This window comes from Dendrobium catenatum, unplaced genomic scaffold (genome assembly GCF_001605985.2).
Source record: "Dendrobium catenatum unplaced genomic scaffold, ASM160598v2 fragScaff_scaffold_1061, whole genome shotgun sequence".
NCBI classification, from domain to species: Eukaryota; Viridiplantae; Streptophyta; class Magnoliopsida; order Asparagales; family Orchidaceae; genus Dendrobium; species Dendrobium catenatum.
Window position 1 is genome coordinate 498,236 of NW_021319523.1, and position 13,143 is coordinate 511,378.

The 13,143-nt window shown below is 32.8% G+C and overlaps 1 protein-coding gene across 2 annotated transcripts in view; it reads right to left on the bottom strand.

Moving 5' to 3' along the window:
- The window catches only part of LOC110093150 (U3 small nucleolar ribonucleoprotein protein MPP10), a 53,886-nt gene extending 41,390 nt beyond the window's left edge, over window positions 1-12,496 (bottom strand). Inside the window, exon 1 of one of the 2 annotated variants that reach the window (XM_020817949.2) lies at window positions 11,466-12,496. In XM_020817949.2, coding sequence (XP_020673608.1) covers window positions 11,466-12,110 — 645 coding nt within the window. In that variant the 5' untranslated portion in view covers window positions 12,111-12,496. The remainder of the gene's footprint in view (window positions 1-11,465) is intronic. The other variant, XM_020817948.2, reaches the window with a different exon arrangement.
- Between the last annotated feature and the right edge of the window lie 647 nt (window positions 12,497-13,143).

Genomic DNA, 13,143 nt, shown 5'->3' on the forward strand with positions numbered 1-13,143 from the left:
TGAAAGAAAAGAAAATTCAATTTTCTAAGAAAATCCGGCAATAAAAAGAACTTATACCAATCGGAATAGGAAGTTCAGCCCCGTCGCTTAGGCCACCCCTCACTTAATGTCAGCATGTATGAGTTTTGTGTATGTAGCAGAGAAGTAAAATGCACGGCATGCTCACAAGAAAAGTAAAATGATGATGTTTTAAATGATAAATTCCAAAGATCCTAGAAGCCTAACATATATCCAGGAAAAAGCACATATAAGTGAAGAAAATTAAGAAAAAACAAAAGTTCTAATGCACAATCAAAATAAATACATCAATCAATAACAACAACCAATAATCATCCAAAGTATATCAAAAGAGTTCATGTAGCAAGTGTTATTTATATACAACTCACGGTTTGTGGTAAATAAATGGTGGCTAAGCTCTACCTTAAACGAGTTTGGATGTCTACACAAAGGTTTGAAGCAGGTCATATACAAAATCAGATTGTTTATTGTCTATAGGCTCTCCCGCTATGATCATCCTTCTAAAAGCTTTTAAAAGACTCCATCTTTAAAAGAAGATTCATTCTTTTAGTTCATTTTAGTTAGGATAAACAATCACATTTTGAACTCACACATTTGATACATATTTTACAAATTACATTTTGAGAAAAGAAAAAAAACTTTATACACATGCAAGATTAGTATAAAAAACAATATATATATACACCACAACATCACAATCACATCATAAAACAATTGCTCACTTTTCAACAACTTGTAACTTTGGCTATTCTTTTTATTTGATTAGGGGGCCAAGGAACAAAATCACTTGTAAAGCAATTATATACATGCATAAATTTAAATTTGATTAGCCCTCTTTTAATAGTCCTACATAAGCATAGTCATCTGCAAAAAATTGGATTAGTAATAAGAAGATCAAAAGGTCCTAATCTAAGATATCTATCCACTCATCACCAAATCATCACATCATAATCACAAGTATAATCAATCACATCAAATATAGCACATATTCAGCAACACTACTAATCAAATAATATATATATACACAACTACAGGTGCACGAAGTAAAACATATAAAATAACACCGCTTCAAGCCTACGACTAGAGTTGGTTATTCTATCAAACAATTCAAAGTATATGTTAGACTGTGTAGCTTGATTGTTTCCTATTTAAGTGTAGGGTTAAATTTTTTACTATTTAAGTTTGTTGTGGGCTAAAAGAAATTTCTTTTAAGTTTAAATATTAATAAATAATATATTTTATTTTATATATATATATATATATATATTAATTTGAAGTTTGAATTTTTATTATTTTATTTTAAAGAATATATTAATCAATGAACATATAGTGCAATAAATTCATTAATCAAACACATCCTATGCCTTAAGAAGAAAAAATTAAGAAAATTAAGCAATCACGTAAGGTTATAGCTTTTAGGTTATTTATTTATTTCATTAATGTTTTAAGAAAATTATTTATGTTTATGTTTTAAAGATTGTTATGTTTTTTTAATGAGTTTGAATTATGATTAAAGTTTGATTATTGAATCTTATTATGAATATTTTGTTATTAGTCATATTCGAAAGGATTTCTTATACTTATTCTTGATTTATAGGTTTGAACAAAATTTGACTTCAACTTTTTTTATTAAATTATTTTTATAATGTTTTTAAGTTCATTAAAATAAGATAATTTTCATTTTTTATTTATATAGATGTTCATGAATTATTTATGAATTTTATAAATTTAGTTTATTATAATTGTCTTTATATATGAAGGATTTAAGGTTTGATGATTAAGCCTTCAAATGAATTCCAAATTCCATAAAATTTAGTCAATTGATCATTACTGACTTAATGATCAAGCTATGAGAGTTGAGAGTCATTTAAAATTATTTAGCATTTATTAAGTTGTTGAACTTTTAAATTCTTTAAGGGTGGTTATACCTAAATTTAACTTATATTTGACTTTAACTTTAAAGTTGAAATTTAGTTTAAGTTTTATTTTCATATAGCTTTTATGTTTATTTAAAGAGGATGTAATTAAATTTATATTTTTATGATTTTTATTGAATTATTTAGGAATTTTCAAAGTTAAGCCTTATTTATTCAAGGATTATTTGTAAAGAGGATTAAGGTTCATTATTTACCATATCAAATGACTTCAAATGATCATGATATCTTCAATATAGGTCAGGGATGATCTAATATGACATTTTTGAAAAATTGAAATTATTTGGATTAATGATTTATTTAATTAAACCTTTTAGTAATGTTTAATTAGCCAAATTAGGATTTTAATATGATTTCAGAGATGGTTTTATTGAGCTTTTTATTTTAAGTCTAGTACAATTTAGTTTTTTTTAGAAGTTTTCTATATTTAATTATTTATTTTAAAATTTCCTAGGTCACTTTAGAGGCTGATTTTAAGATTTACTAATTAATTATCCAAATGAGCTCAAATCATCATAAAATTAAATTCATGAGTCCCTAAGGATCTTAGGAAATTCCCATAAAAATTTGAGGGCATTTAGGTTAACCTATAATTTCATCAAAAACTTCTAAGGCGACTGGCGCAAAACTTGCAAAATTCCCCTAAGCTAATCTAGGTTTAGTTTGAGGTGAAAACAGTGGCTAACTAATCCTCACACATGCATCTACAAACCATATAAATTTCACAACCTAATCCTCTATGTATTTAGAGTAATTGAATTTTGTATTTCTATGTCAAAACCTGACTCAGAACTTCGAAAATTCAATTAAGGCAAGAGATAGATTCAAACTGACCTGATAAAATTCAGGGATGCTAAACATTCCTAAATTAACTCCACAACAAATTTGAAGCTATTCCAATGAATTGAGACATGCAATTATATTAAACAACAAATGCATTGTATTAATTATAAAGAAAAATTAATTCATCAACTGGCCTAAGAATTATTTTATGGATAGGGTTCATCAATACAAATCCATAGAGGGTCTAATTGTTTAATTCAATCCACTGGATCAATAGTTATGAATTTCCTAAATTCAGGCCATTAAATTAATTAAATGCATATATTAACTCAGTTACACAGTCGGTTGTTGAGTCGGGCGCACTTCTCTGCAAGGCCGCCTCTGACTGGATACTTATATAACAATAGGCCACAGTGACAAATAAGCATTATTAGTCTAAGCCGTTCAACCCAAAATCGAATAGTTGGGATTAAGAGGTTCAAAACCACGAGCCGTCATATAGGTTCCACACAACAAAATCATAATCATTTTGTGAAAAAGAAAAACATTAAAATGGTCCCTTAACTCTTTCAAATGGACCAAAATGGTCCTCAACTATTTTGAGGGGCCAATTTGGCCCCTCAACTCTTTAAAATGAGACTATCTTGGTCTTGCCATAAAAACATAACGAAAAATTAAGAGGGAAGAAAGATGTCACGAGGGTAAGAACAGAATAACCAATAATAATAATAATAATATAGCATTGAAAGGGAGAATGATAATTACCTTCACAGCGAGCGAGCTCTTGTCACTATGTTCAATCCAACATGAAGAACAATGAACTTTCATGACTTCTAATTCGACAAAAATGAACGCGTCAAAGGAGGCGAAGAAGGCTTTAGCGACTCGTTCAAAACCCTACCTCACGTCGCTACGTCCCCTACATCACACCACTACATCCAATCCAACTGCAACGAAGAATGTGGAAGAGAAGAAATAGGAGCTGCGTCGCTACGTCTGATCCAAATCGTTTGTAAATAATCAAGATTTAAATTATGTAATTTAATTAATATAAATTAATAAATTTTAAATTTTAAATTAGATAATTAATAATATAAATAATAAATAAATTATTAATTTGATAATTAATATTCTAAATAATAATTAGATAATTATTCAAATATTAATATTTATAATAGATATTAAGCTAATTAATATCCCTAAAATTAGATAAGTAAGTTAGTTAAGTTAAATAAATTAATATATGACTAAAATTTTTATAATTATAACTAAATTTTTATGAATTTCTCTTGTTAAACAAATGATTAATAATTTTTTTTAATTATAATTACTTGAAAATTATATCCAATAAATAGTTTAATTAATAAATTATTAAAATACCCCTATTTTAAACACCATTAAGTTCAACATCCATTAATTTAAATGTAAAAATCAAAATGGTCCTATTTTAAAGAGTTAAGGCACCAAATTGGTTCCTCAAAATAGTTGGGGACCATTTTGATCTCTCCCAAAGAGTTAAGGGGCAATTTTGGTTCTTTTCTCCTTTGAGAAATCAAAAGGAACGAGCAGTTCTGATTTTGTTTTCAACCTCCCAAAAGGAAAAAGAGACCATTAGTGCAAATTCATTTGACTCATACTTTCTACTCAATCAATCCCTATCAAATTAATCTAGTAGGATCTATGTGAGGAAATTGTTCAATCCAACTCCTAGATCACCATGGATTGGACATTTTCTTCACAAGGTCCCGGACCTCTAAGGAATTTCCTGCGGATTATTAAATTACCTTAGAACATAGGACAATTGTGGGAAAAGTAGACTAGGTTGACCTCGTCTGGACAGAAGCAACTCTTCTTCAAGGATCGAGCTCTGGGAATGACTAGATTGAAAGTAGCCTTCTCACCATCTCGGGATCATCGAAGCTCGCTTGAACTCACACCACGAGGCTATAGGGAGGCTGGGGAATAGTAGGGTTTGGCCTCTCACACATTGGGAAAGCATAGGGAACCAAATACAGGAACCTACCTTTAGCGGAATTTTGAGTATTTATAGAGAGAATGTAAGTGTATTTAAATGGAAATCCATCCAAGGGTCGTCGTACTAGGCTGTTTAGCTAGATTCAAATAGGCTAGTAGGGTGTAAGTGTAACCCCCCATAATCTAAACTGACATAATTATATCTTTTTATCTTCTAATTAATCTACCAAAGCAACTAATTCTATTTAATATCAATTAAAACAGCAAAAATATATGTATATCATATCACCGGTCAAAATACATCATTAATCCAAATTCGCATACAATAATTGGAAGTTCAATCTAAAATATCAAGCTATCACTAAATACTTTTGGTTATAAAAGAATAAAACAAAATGTTATAAAAGAATAAAACAAAATGTTGAAAAGTCAACTAAACCTACAACTCTTATTTTGATCAATCTCACTCTACTAGTCCCTATCTCATACCTAAAATCAATCAAGCCACAATAATGAGCTTACAAAGCCTAGCAATCACCAAGACCTATCATCTAAAATATCAAGCTAATTATGTTTAATATCAATTAGAACAGCAAAAATATATGTATATCATATTATCTGTCAAAATAAATCATTAATAAAAATTCATATACAATAAATGGAAGTTCAATCTAAAATATCAAGCTATCAATAAACACTTTTGGTTATAAAAGAATAAAACAAAATGTTAAAAAGTCTACAACTCTTATTTTGATCAATCTCACTCTACTAATCCCTATCTTATACCTAAAATCAATCAAGCCACAATAATGAGCTTACAAAGCCCAGCATTCACCAAGACCTACCAAAGCAATCAATGCAATACAATAAAATCAATATGTTATGTATAAATCAATGTTTAAAATTGCGCAACTGAGTATTGAGGCATTTTTCATTTGTGAGGCAAGGCGTAAGCCTCAAGACGTTTTGAGGCGTAAGCCTCAAAATCTAAAAATTGTGTAAAGTCAAAATAAAGTCAAAAATTATTTTTTTTATATAATATTCAAATAATATGTTAAAGGATGACATATTAACTTTCTATTGAACTATGAAATAACAAATTTACATACATATGAAATAAAAAAATTGTATAAGATATAAAGTATTAAATGAAAAATGATATGAAATAGAATTGAAATCTAAATATTACATGAACAAAATAATATAAAACATATGAATTGCATAAAAGTATCCTATAACATCAAGTTCAACTCTAATTTTTTTCTTTTTAGTTGCCTACTCATTTAAGTTTAATTACTAAAGAAAGCTGAAATAATTAGCAACAACTCAATAATCATCTATACTATCATTACTAAGAGAATTTTTATTTGAGTCACTGTCATAACAAATTGGTCTCTTCCTGATCTCATCTTGTAAGGTCCAATACTCTCAATCTTTTCTTCTTCATCTATTTCAGTCATATTCATTTTTCATAAATGTTTATCACTAACATAAATATAATACTAAAAAATTTTAAGAGCAGATGGTGGTGGTATGTGGCTTTCTAATGATCTCCTGTGGCAGCTACGACGGTGGTGGCTACGATGAAGACAGTGGGTTGGAGATCGAGGCAATTGAGAGGAAGTTGTTGAGGCTTTGGGGTGCAAGAAGGCATGATTTTTTTAGGGCTTTTGTATAAAATTTAGATAAGTTTTAAATTAAAAAAATTCATAAGTAGAGTGAGGCGTAAGCCTCATGCCAGCGAGGCGAGGCACGCCTTAAGGTGGGCCTCATCCAAGCTGAGGCATAAGCCTCATAGAAAAAACTCGAGACGTAAGTCTCTAGGCATTTTTTACTAGAATTGCGATAATGCGAGCCTCATATTGCGCAATTTTAAACAATGGTATAAATCATTCAACATGATCTATACAAAATTTATATGAATCTAGCAGTCAATCAATGAACAGTATAAATCACAATGATCGGTAAATGGTTGAGAGTCAAAAATCATGTCGCTGAAATCAATAGAAAATCTATAAATTTATAACGGAAATACATATGTTGGTGTTGTATTCAGTTATTTTATATTATCACTCTATTAGTTATATGAATCATGAATGTCTATGTGTCATATCCATCTGTAATGATGTCACATGAAGTCATATCAGTATTTAATTTAGGTTTTAGACCATTTCAGCTAACTTGGGCTAGCCCAATTGGATGATCCAAGTTAGCCCAAAGCTTGGGCTAGTGGACAGGAATTCCTTTGGACATGTTCATACAATTGGAATAGGTTTAAGGTCAAAACTCAATGGAATTTGGGTTTAATTACATAGGCTAGGTGTATGAGTCAAACTTTCATGATCAAATTGGTCAACTATGTTGACCCATGAGGAACCAAAGGTTCTAATAAGCTTATATGAGTTCATGATGTGTTTAGAAGATTTAAGACACTACGCCAATGTTTAGAATTCGTTTGATCATAAAAATTGATGATTATGTTAAATGAAGCACATATGGTTAGCTTAGTCAACCATTGTTGACAATGGTCCACCATGAGCTCCATTGGGTTTAAACAAGTTTATAAAAGTATTTGGAGGCCTTGGGACACAACCCTAGGATCTAGGATTTGATTTAGCCCAAGAATGGTCATTCATGCACATTTAGGGTCTTAAGGAATCCATAATCAAACTTGGTCAACAAAGCTTTGACCATAGGTCCAAATGGGTCAAACCACTTATGAGGTGAGTTTAAATTGATTTAAATTACTCCCAAGGGTTTGGGTTTAAGTTTGGATTGAATGCCACCTTAAGTGGTATGAATTATAAACTATGTTGCACCGATACACCTATTTATGAAGGCGTGTTGTATCTGATACACGGATACACTTCCGATACGGCACTGATACGTGTTGGATACGGTAAAGCCGTATCCAATTAAAATACTATTTAATTTCAAAATGACATGCATATATGATACGCGTGTCCTTTGAAAAACAAAAAAGAAATTTGAAAAAAAGACGTCGTATTTACTTCCACGGCTACGAGTGAGATTTCTCTCATTTTCGAGATGGATTTGAGTCTCTTGATGATATGAGAAAAATTAGAAAATGTTAATCTTTCACTTGATGAGTCTGAATTAGAAGCTATGATATTTATTGAAGATGATATAGAAGTTCAAAGACAAACCACTGAAGAAGCTAATCATATCATTCCTTATATTGAATAGTTAAAACTTCATGTGCTAGAAAATTTATGTTTATGCTTTTGTTGTTGTACTAAACATTTAATGCTTACTTTTATTTTGATATTATAAGCTACAAGGCTACAAATGATGTTGCTTTCATTATTTTTGTAATTTCAAATATTATGCTTTGATTGTTTTCTTAATTTTTATGTATGATTTATAAATTATAAATTTATAATGATGTGTCCACGCCGTACCCGTATCCTGTATTTTTAAGAATTGATATGTCCCGTATCCGTATTGTGACGTATTTGTGTCGTTGTATCCGTATTGGTGCAACATAGATTATAAATATATAGGGTTTAAGTTTAATTGGGTTTTTGGCTTCAAACTAAAACTTAGAATAGACTTAGGAATTCCTTAACATGCATGAGAATGGTCTAGGAAATGCCTAAGCCATTCAAGTTTAGTCAAGATTAAAAACAATAGATTTCTTCCTATGGTGGTCCCTATAGGTTAGGTCTAAACCAAAGGTTAAGATATCTGAGCACCAAGGGGAATGAGGAAGAGATTGAGACCATATTAAAGAATAAGGTCAACAAGACTAGGCAAAATATAAATCCAAATAGCGGTTTTAAAGAGATTATGGGAGTTGCACCTATTGAATATGCTCGGGAAAAATAGACTTGGCTAAATTGGCCAATTAGGATAAAGAAGAGACCATGCAAAGGTCCTAAAATTAAACATATAGCACAAAAGTAGTTTAGCAAAATGCTATGAAAAGAATTGAGCATAGTGCAGCATTAACTCAACACAAATGAGTGTACAAGAGGGATTCACAAAGAAAAATCCAAATAAGAAGATAAGGTTAATGATAATAATGATTAGGTATACTATAGTCTATGATGCACCGACACTCCGCTTAAAGAGGGTATGCAATGTTGGACACGTGTCGGACACGGACACGTGTCCGACACTGCATGGACACGTGTCCGACACGGCATTAGAGTGTCGCAATTTAAAAATTAAAATTAAAACCGGACATGCGTGTCTGACACTCGTGTCCGGTTATTAAATAATTAAATCGTCCGATTCGTTCTATTTAGCCTTTTCCGCGAACGAGAAGCTCTATTTTTTTTATCCACGAAAGAAATATTCTAGGGCGGACTGGGCGAGCTCGCAGCCGACGCCAAACAGAGCCCGTTACCTTCGCCTCCCGTTCCTTTGTCATTTCTGCTCGAGCCGAGGCCAAGCCAGCTCGTCTTTCCCATTCCTTCATTCATGCATGATTTCTACGGTCAGCCGAGGCAAAGTTCGCAATCAACGCCAAACAGAGCACCTTCTGTGCGTAAGAGAGCCAAGACCTGTAAGTGGATTTCGCCATTTCTTCTCTTCATTGTTGAAAAAGTTAATGTACATGCTCGGTACCGCTAAGTATCGCTAGGTACATGCTCGGTACTGCTCAGTACATGCTCGGTACCGCTCAGTACATGCTCGGTACAGCTCGGTACATGCTCGGTACCGCTCGGTACATGCTCGGTACCGCTCGGTATCTTTTCATACAAACAAATTTGTTCTGGGGGCGTTGCCCCCGGAAACCCCCACAGGTGCACTATCCCTTGACCCCGCGACCTAACCGGGAAGGTTTAATCACACCAGAGGGCAACGCAACACACCTCTGCATTGTTTGGCTCATTTATTAAATTCAAGGTACATTTGTATTCATCTTTTAAATTTATTCCAATTTCTTGGTAAATGAACATATAATTTTATATGTTTTGTATTATTTTAAGCTATTCAAGTAAATAATGACTTCAAGAAGACACTCAACGTGTCTCACCATAAAAAGATATAGAAGTTTCAAATATAAGAAAGATATGCCTTAAAAGATATTTCCCAAATGAGGATGAGAGAAGAAAAATTAATATAAAACTTGTAAAGTTCTTTGGATATTTAGAGGATTTTTGTGATCAAGAATCTTTGATTGATAGATGGATGATGGATCCAAAAATGTGATGGTTGATTCATAGAGCTTCAGCACCGCTTCTTCAAACAATAGCAATAAAACTGCTTGGTTAAGTATCATTCTCTTCCTGTTGTGAGAGAAATTGGAGCACATACTCATTTATTCAATCAATGAAGACGAATAAAATAACTCCACAATGTGCTGAAGATTTAGTTTATATGCATACAAATTTTCGTCTTCTATCAAGAAAAACTCCACTTTATATGACAGGTGATAACAAGATGTGGGATGTTGTTGGAGATGGGTTCGAGTGCCTTGATGATATGGGATTATTGGAGGTTGCAAATCTTTCTCTAGATAAACAAGAGTTAGAAGCAATGATATTCAATGATGATGATATTGAAGGCCAAAGACCAACCTCTGAATCTAATTATATCATTCCCTCTATTGATTATTTGGACATTCATGTTGTACTAAATGATTTTTTGCTTTTTTTTGTGGTTGTACTATACATTTTATACTAAATATCTTTATGTTATAAGCTAAACAAGTTATCATGAAATTGATTTATTATTGCTTGTCATTTTTAATATAATGTCACCATAATTTCTATATATTATATTAAAATTTTATTACATCGTGTCCACACCGCACCCGTGTCCTATATTTTTAAAAAAATGTCGTGTCTCGTGTTCGTGTTGTGTCGTGTCCGTGTCGATGCATCATAGACTATAGTGCTTAAAAAGTAACTAACACTTGTGCAAGGTTAATAAATTAAGAGATTTCAAGAGAGCTACTCTCAATTTGAACTTGAAATTACAAGGAATAACTCAAATTAATTTTTAATCAAATATGGGGTCAACTGATTCCTAGTCATAAGGTCTTGAAAATAAAACCATGGTATCCTTAAATTTGGGATTATACTTACTAATAGTACAAGTTGTAGTGTTTAAATGTTATGAAAAATATAAAATAAATGTAATAATTTTGAGTAATCATGAATCATATTTTCAGCAAATCACTATACACTCGATATTGACTAGACAATGGTTTAAAGAGCAAGCGCCCTTACTTAAAACTCACCTTGAATATGATCAAGTTCATTATCATTCAAATAAAATAATATGTAAATTATGAGTTTCGGGTATTCCTAAAAACCCTACACTCGTATTCTATTATGTCAAGATAAACTCACTACCTAACAGTAATACTTGTAAGTTGTAACTATTTTGTTGTTTCCCCCTCAAGTATTGATAAAGCAAACGATAAACTCCAAAGCAACCTGCCTATATAAAACTACTACACAAGGGGGCTTTGTTTTCAAGACAGAATAAATGTGTCGCCAATATGAAAACACCAATATTGTATAGTAACCATTAACAACTATATTAACCTCAGTAATATTTAGTGGACAAACCAAAGGTTATGTAAAATTTTGGCTAAGCACTAACCAAAAAGAACAAGAATGTATAATGCTTAGTGTAGTTCTATATATGCTTGATGTTTCCAAAAAATAAGTAGAAAAATAGCATTTTCAGATCATATTATGCCATTGTAAACTAGCAAAGCATTCTCCAAAATCTAAATATAAACAAGTGAAAGAATGTGTGTATTTATATCTTTACCTCTGCGTCATCATCGTCTTCATTTCCCTCGTTCTCATCGCTTCCATCTTCCACCTCTTTCCGCTTCACACTTCCTTCTTTCCTCTGGAACCCATACTCTCTCGCCTCATCATCCTCCAAGTAATCCTCCAGCTCCTTAATCTTTAAGAATCTATCCTCCACTCCATTGCTTATCCCATCCCCTTTTTTGTCTTCCTCCTCCTCCTCCTCATCCACATCCTCCTCGCCCTCATCATCATCATTCTCCTCTTCCTCCTCCTCCCCCTCCTCATCATCATCATCTGCTCCTTCCTCCATCTCCTCACCTTCCTCCTCTCTGCAACTTTCCTTGAACTCAACCACACTGACAGGGGGCGCCACGTGCTCCAAACGTTTGACCTCACGTCTTATCAAGGAAATAATGGGACGATAAATGAGATCTATCTGAGACCATATCTGCTCAGCGTCAAAGCCCTCGTCGGTGAGGAGCGAGTCGAGGGGGGCTTTGGGGCAGTAAGGAAGGAGGGAAGAAAAGAGGGAGCGAGAAGCGGCGCGAGCACAAGCGGACAGATCCGATGATGGTGAAAGGAAGAGAGGTGGATCCGCCGACCGCAACCGTTCCAAAGCTTCTCCGGCGTCAATGCTCGGCATAGAGCTCGCCGCCATCAGGGCTTGCAGGGAGAAAAGCGAACTCGGGGGCTTTTTGGTATCGGATTTACAGCGGGATATACGCTAAATCCAGCCAAACGTTCTTTGTGCGCGCGTTAAATCCCGGATTTAAGAATTTACTTCATAAATCCGGGATTTACTAAGTCCCTCGGCTCGGCGGATTTACGGGATTTGGCCGAAGAAGCGTGCGAAGGGAGAAAGTTGCCTTCGTAGCCAGCGAGCTCCCGTTGTTGCTTCCGATCAAAATGTCGTAGCTTACGATCCAACAGGAAGGCAAAGTCGTGGAAGGAGCGTAGTCGAACAGCCACGAAGGAGTCGAACAACAACGTGCAATCTCTGTACCTCCTGCGAAGCAAGGAAGCCGAACAACAACGACGAAAAGAGGCAAACCCTAAACGCCTCTTAAGTTATTATTGATTAATCTAAGTTAAGTCACTAGTAAATTAATAAGTAACTTATATTAATTATATTATTAAATTCATAACACATTAATTTTATTTTTTAATTATAAATTTAATTTTTAATTTATAATTAGCTTCTTCACATTTAAATTTCTAATTGCCATAAATCTTGAAATGTATTATGAAACAGTTTCTCATGATTTAACATTTGTCATACTAAACAGATTTCAGGATATAAAACCCTTAGGATTTACTAAATTCGAATTTACAGGATTTAGTAAATCCCACTAATGTTAAAATCTCAATTGTTACCAAACAGACCCTAGGGTTGTAAAGATATAGGCATCAATGGCGTCAAGGGGAGAAATTATAGACTCTTTACATTAACTATTATGAATTAGAAGTTAATTTTATGAATTATCAATCCTCATTCATTCCATTGCAACTCGAGAATTAAATGATAATGAAAAAGATAGTGATAGTGTGATTGAAAGCTTAGTTACTATATCATTATCACCCATTGTTGCTTAGCTTGGTTGGTGGGCGAGTATGGTTAGAAACCTCCCAACCCGTGTTCAATTCCCCTCGAGCAGCAATGTCTCTTAAATGGTGCTCAATCAAGTGCGGGC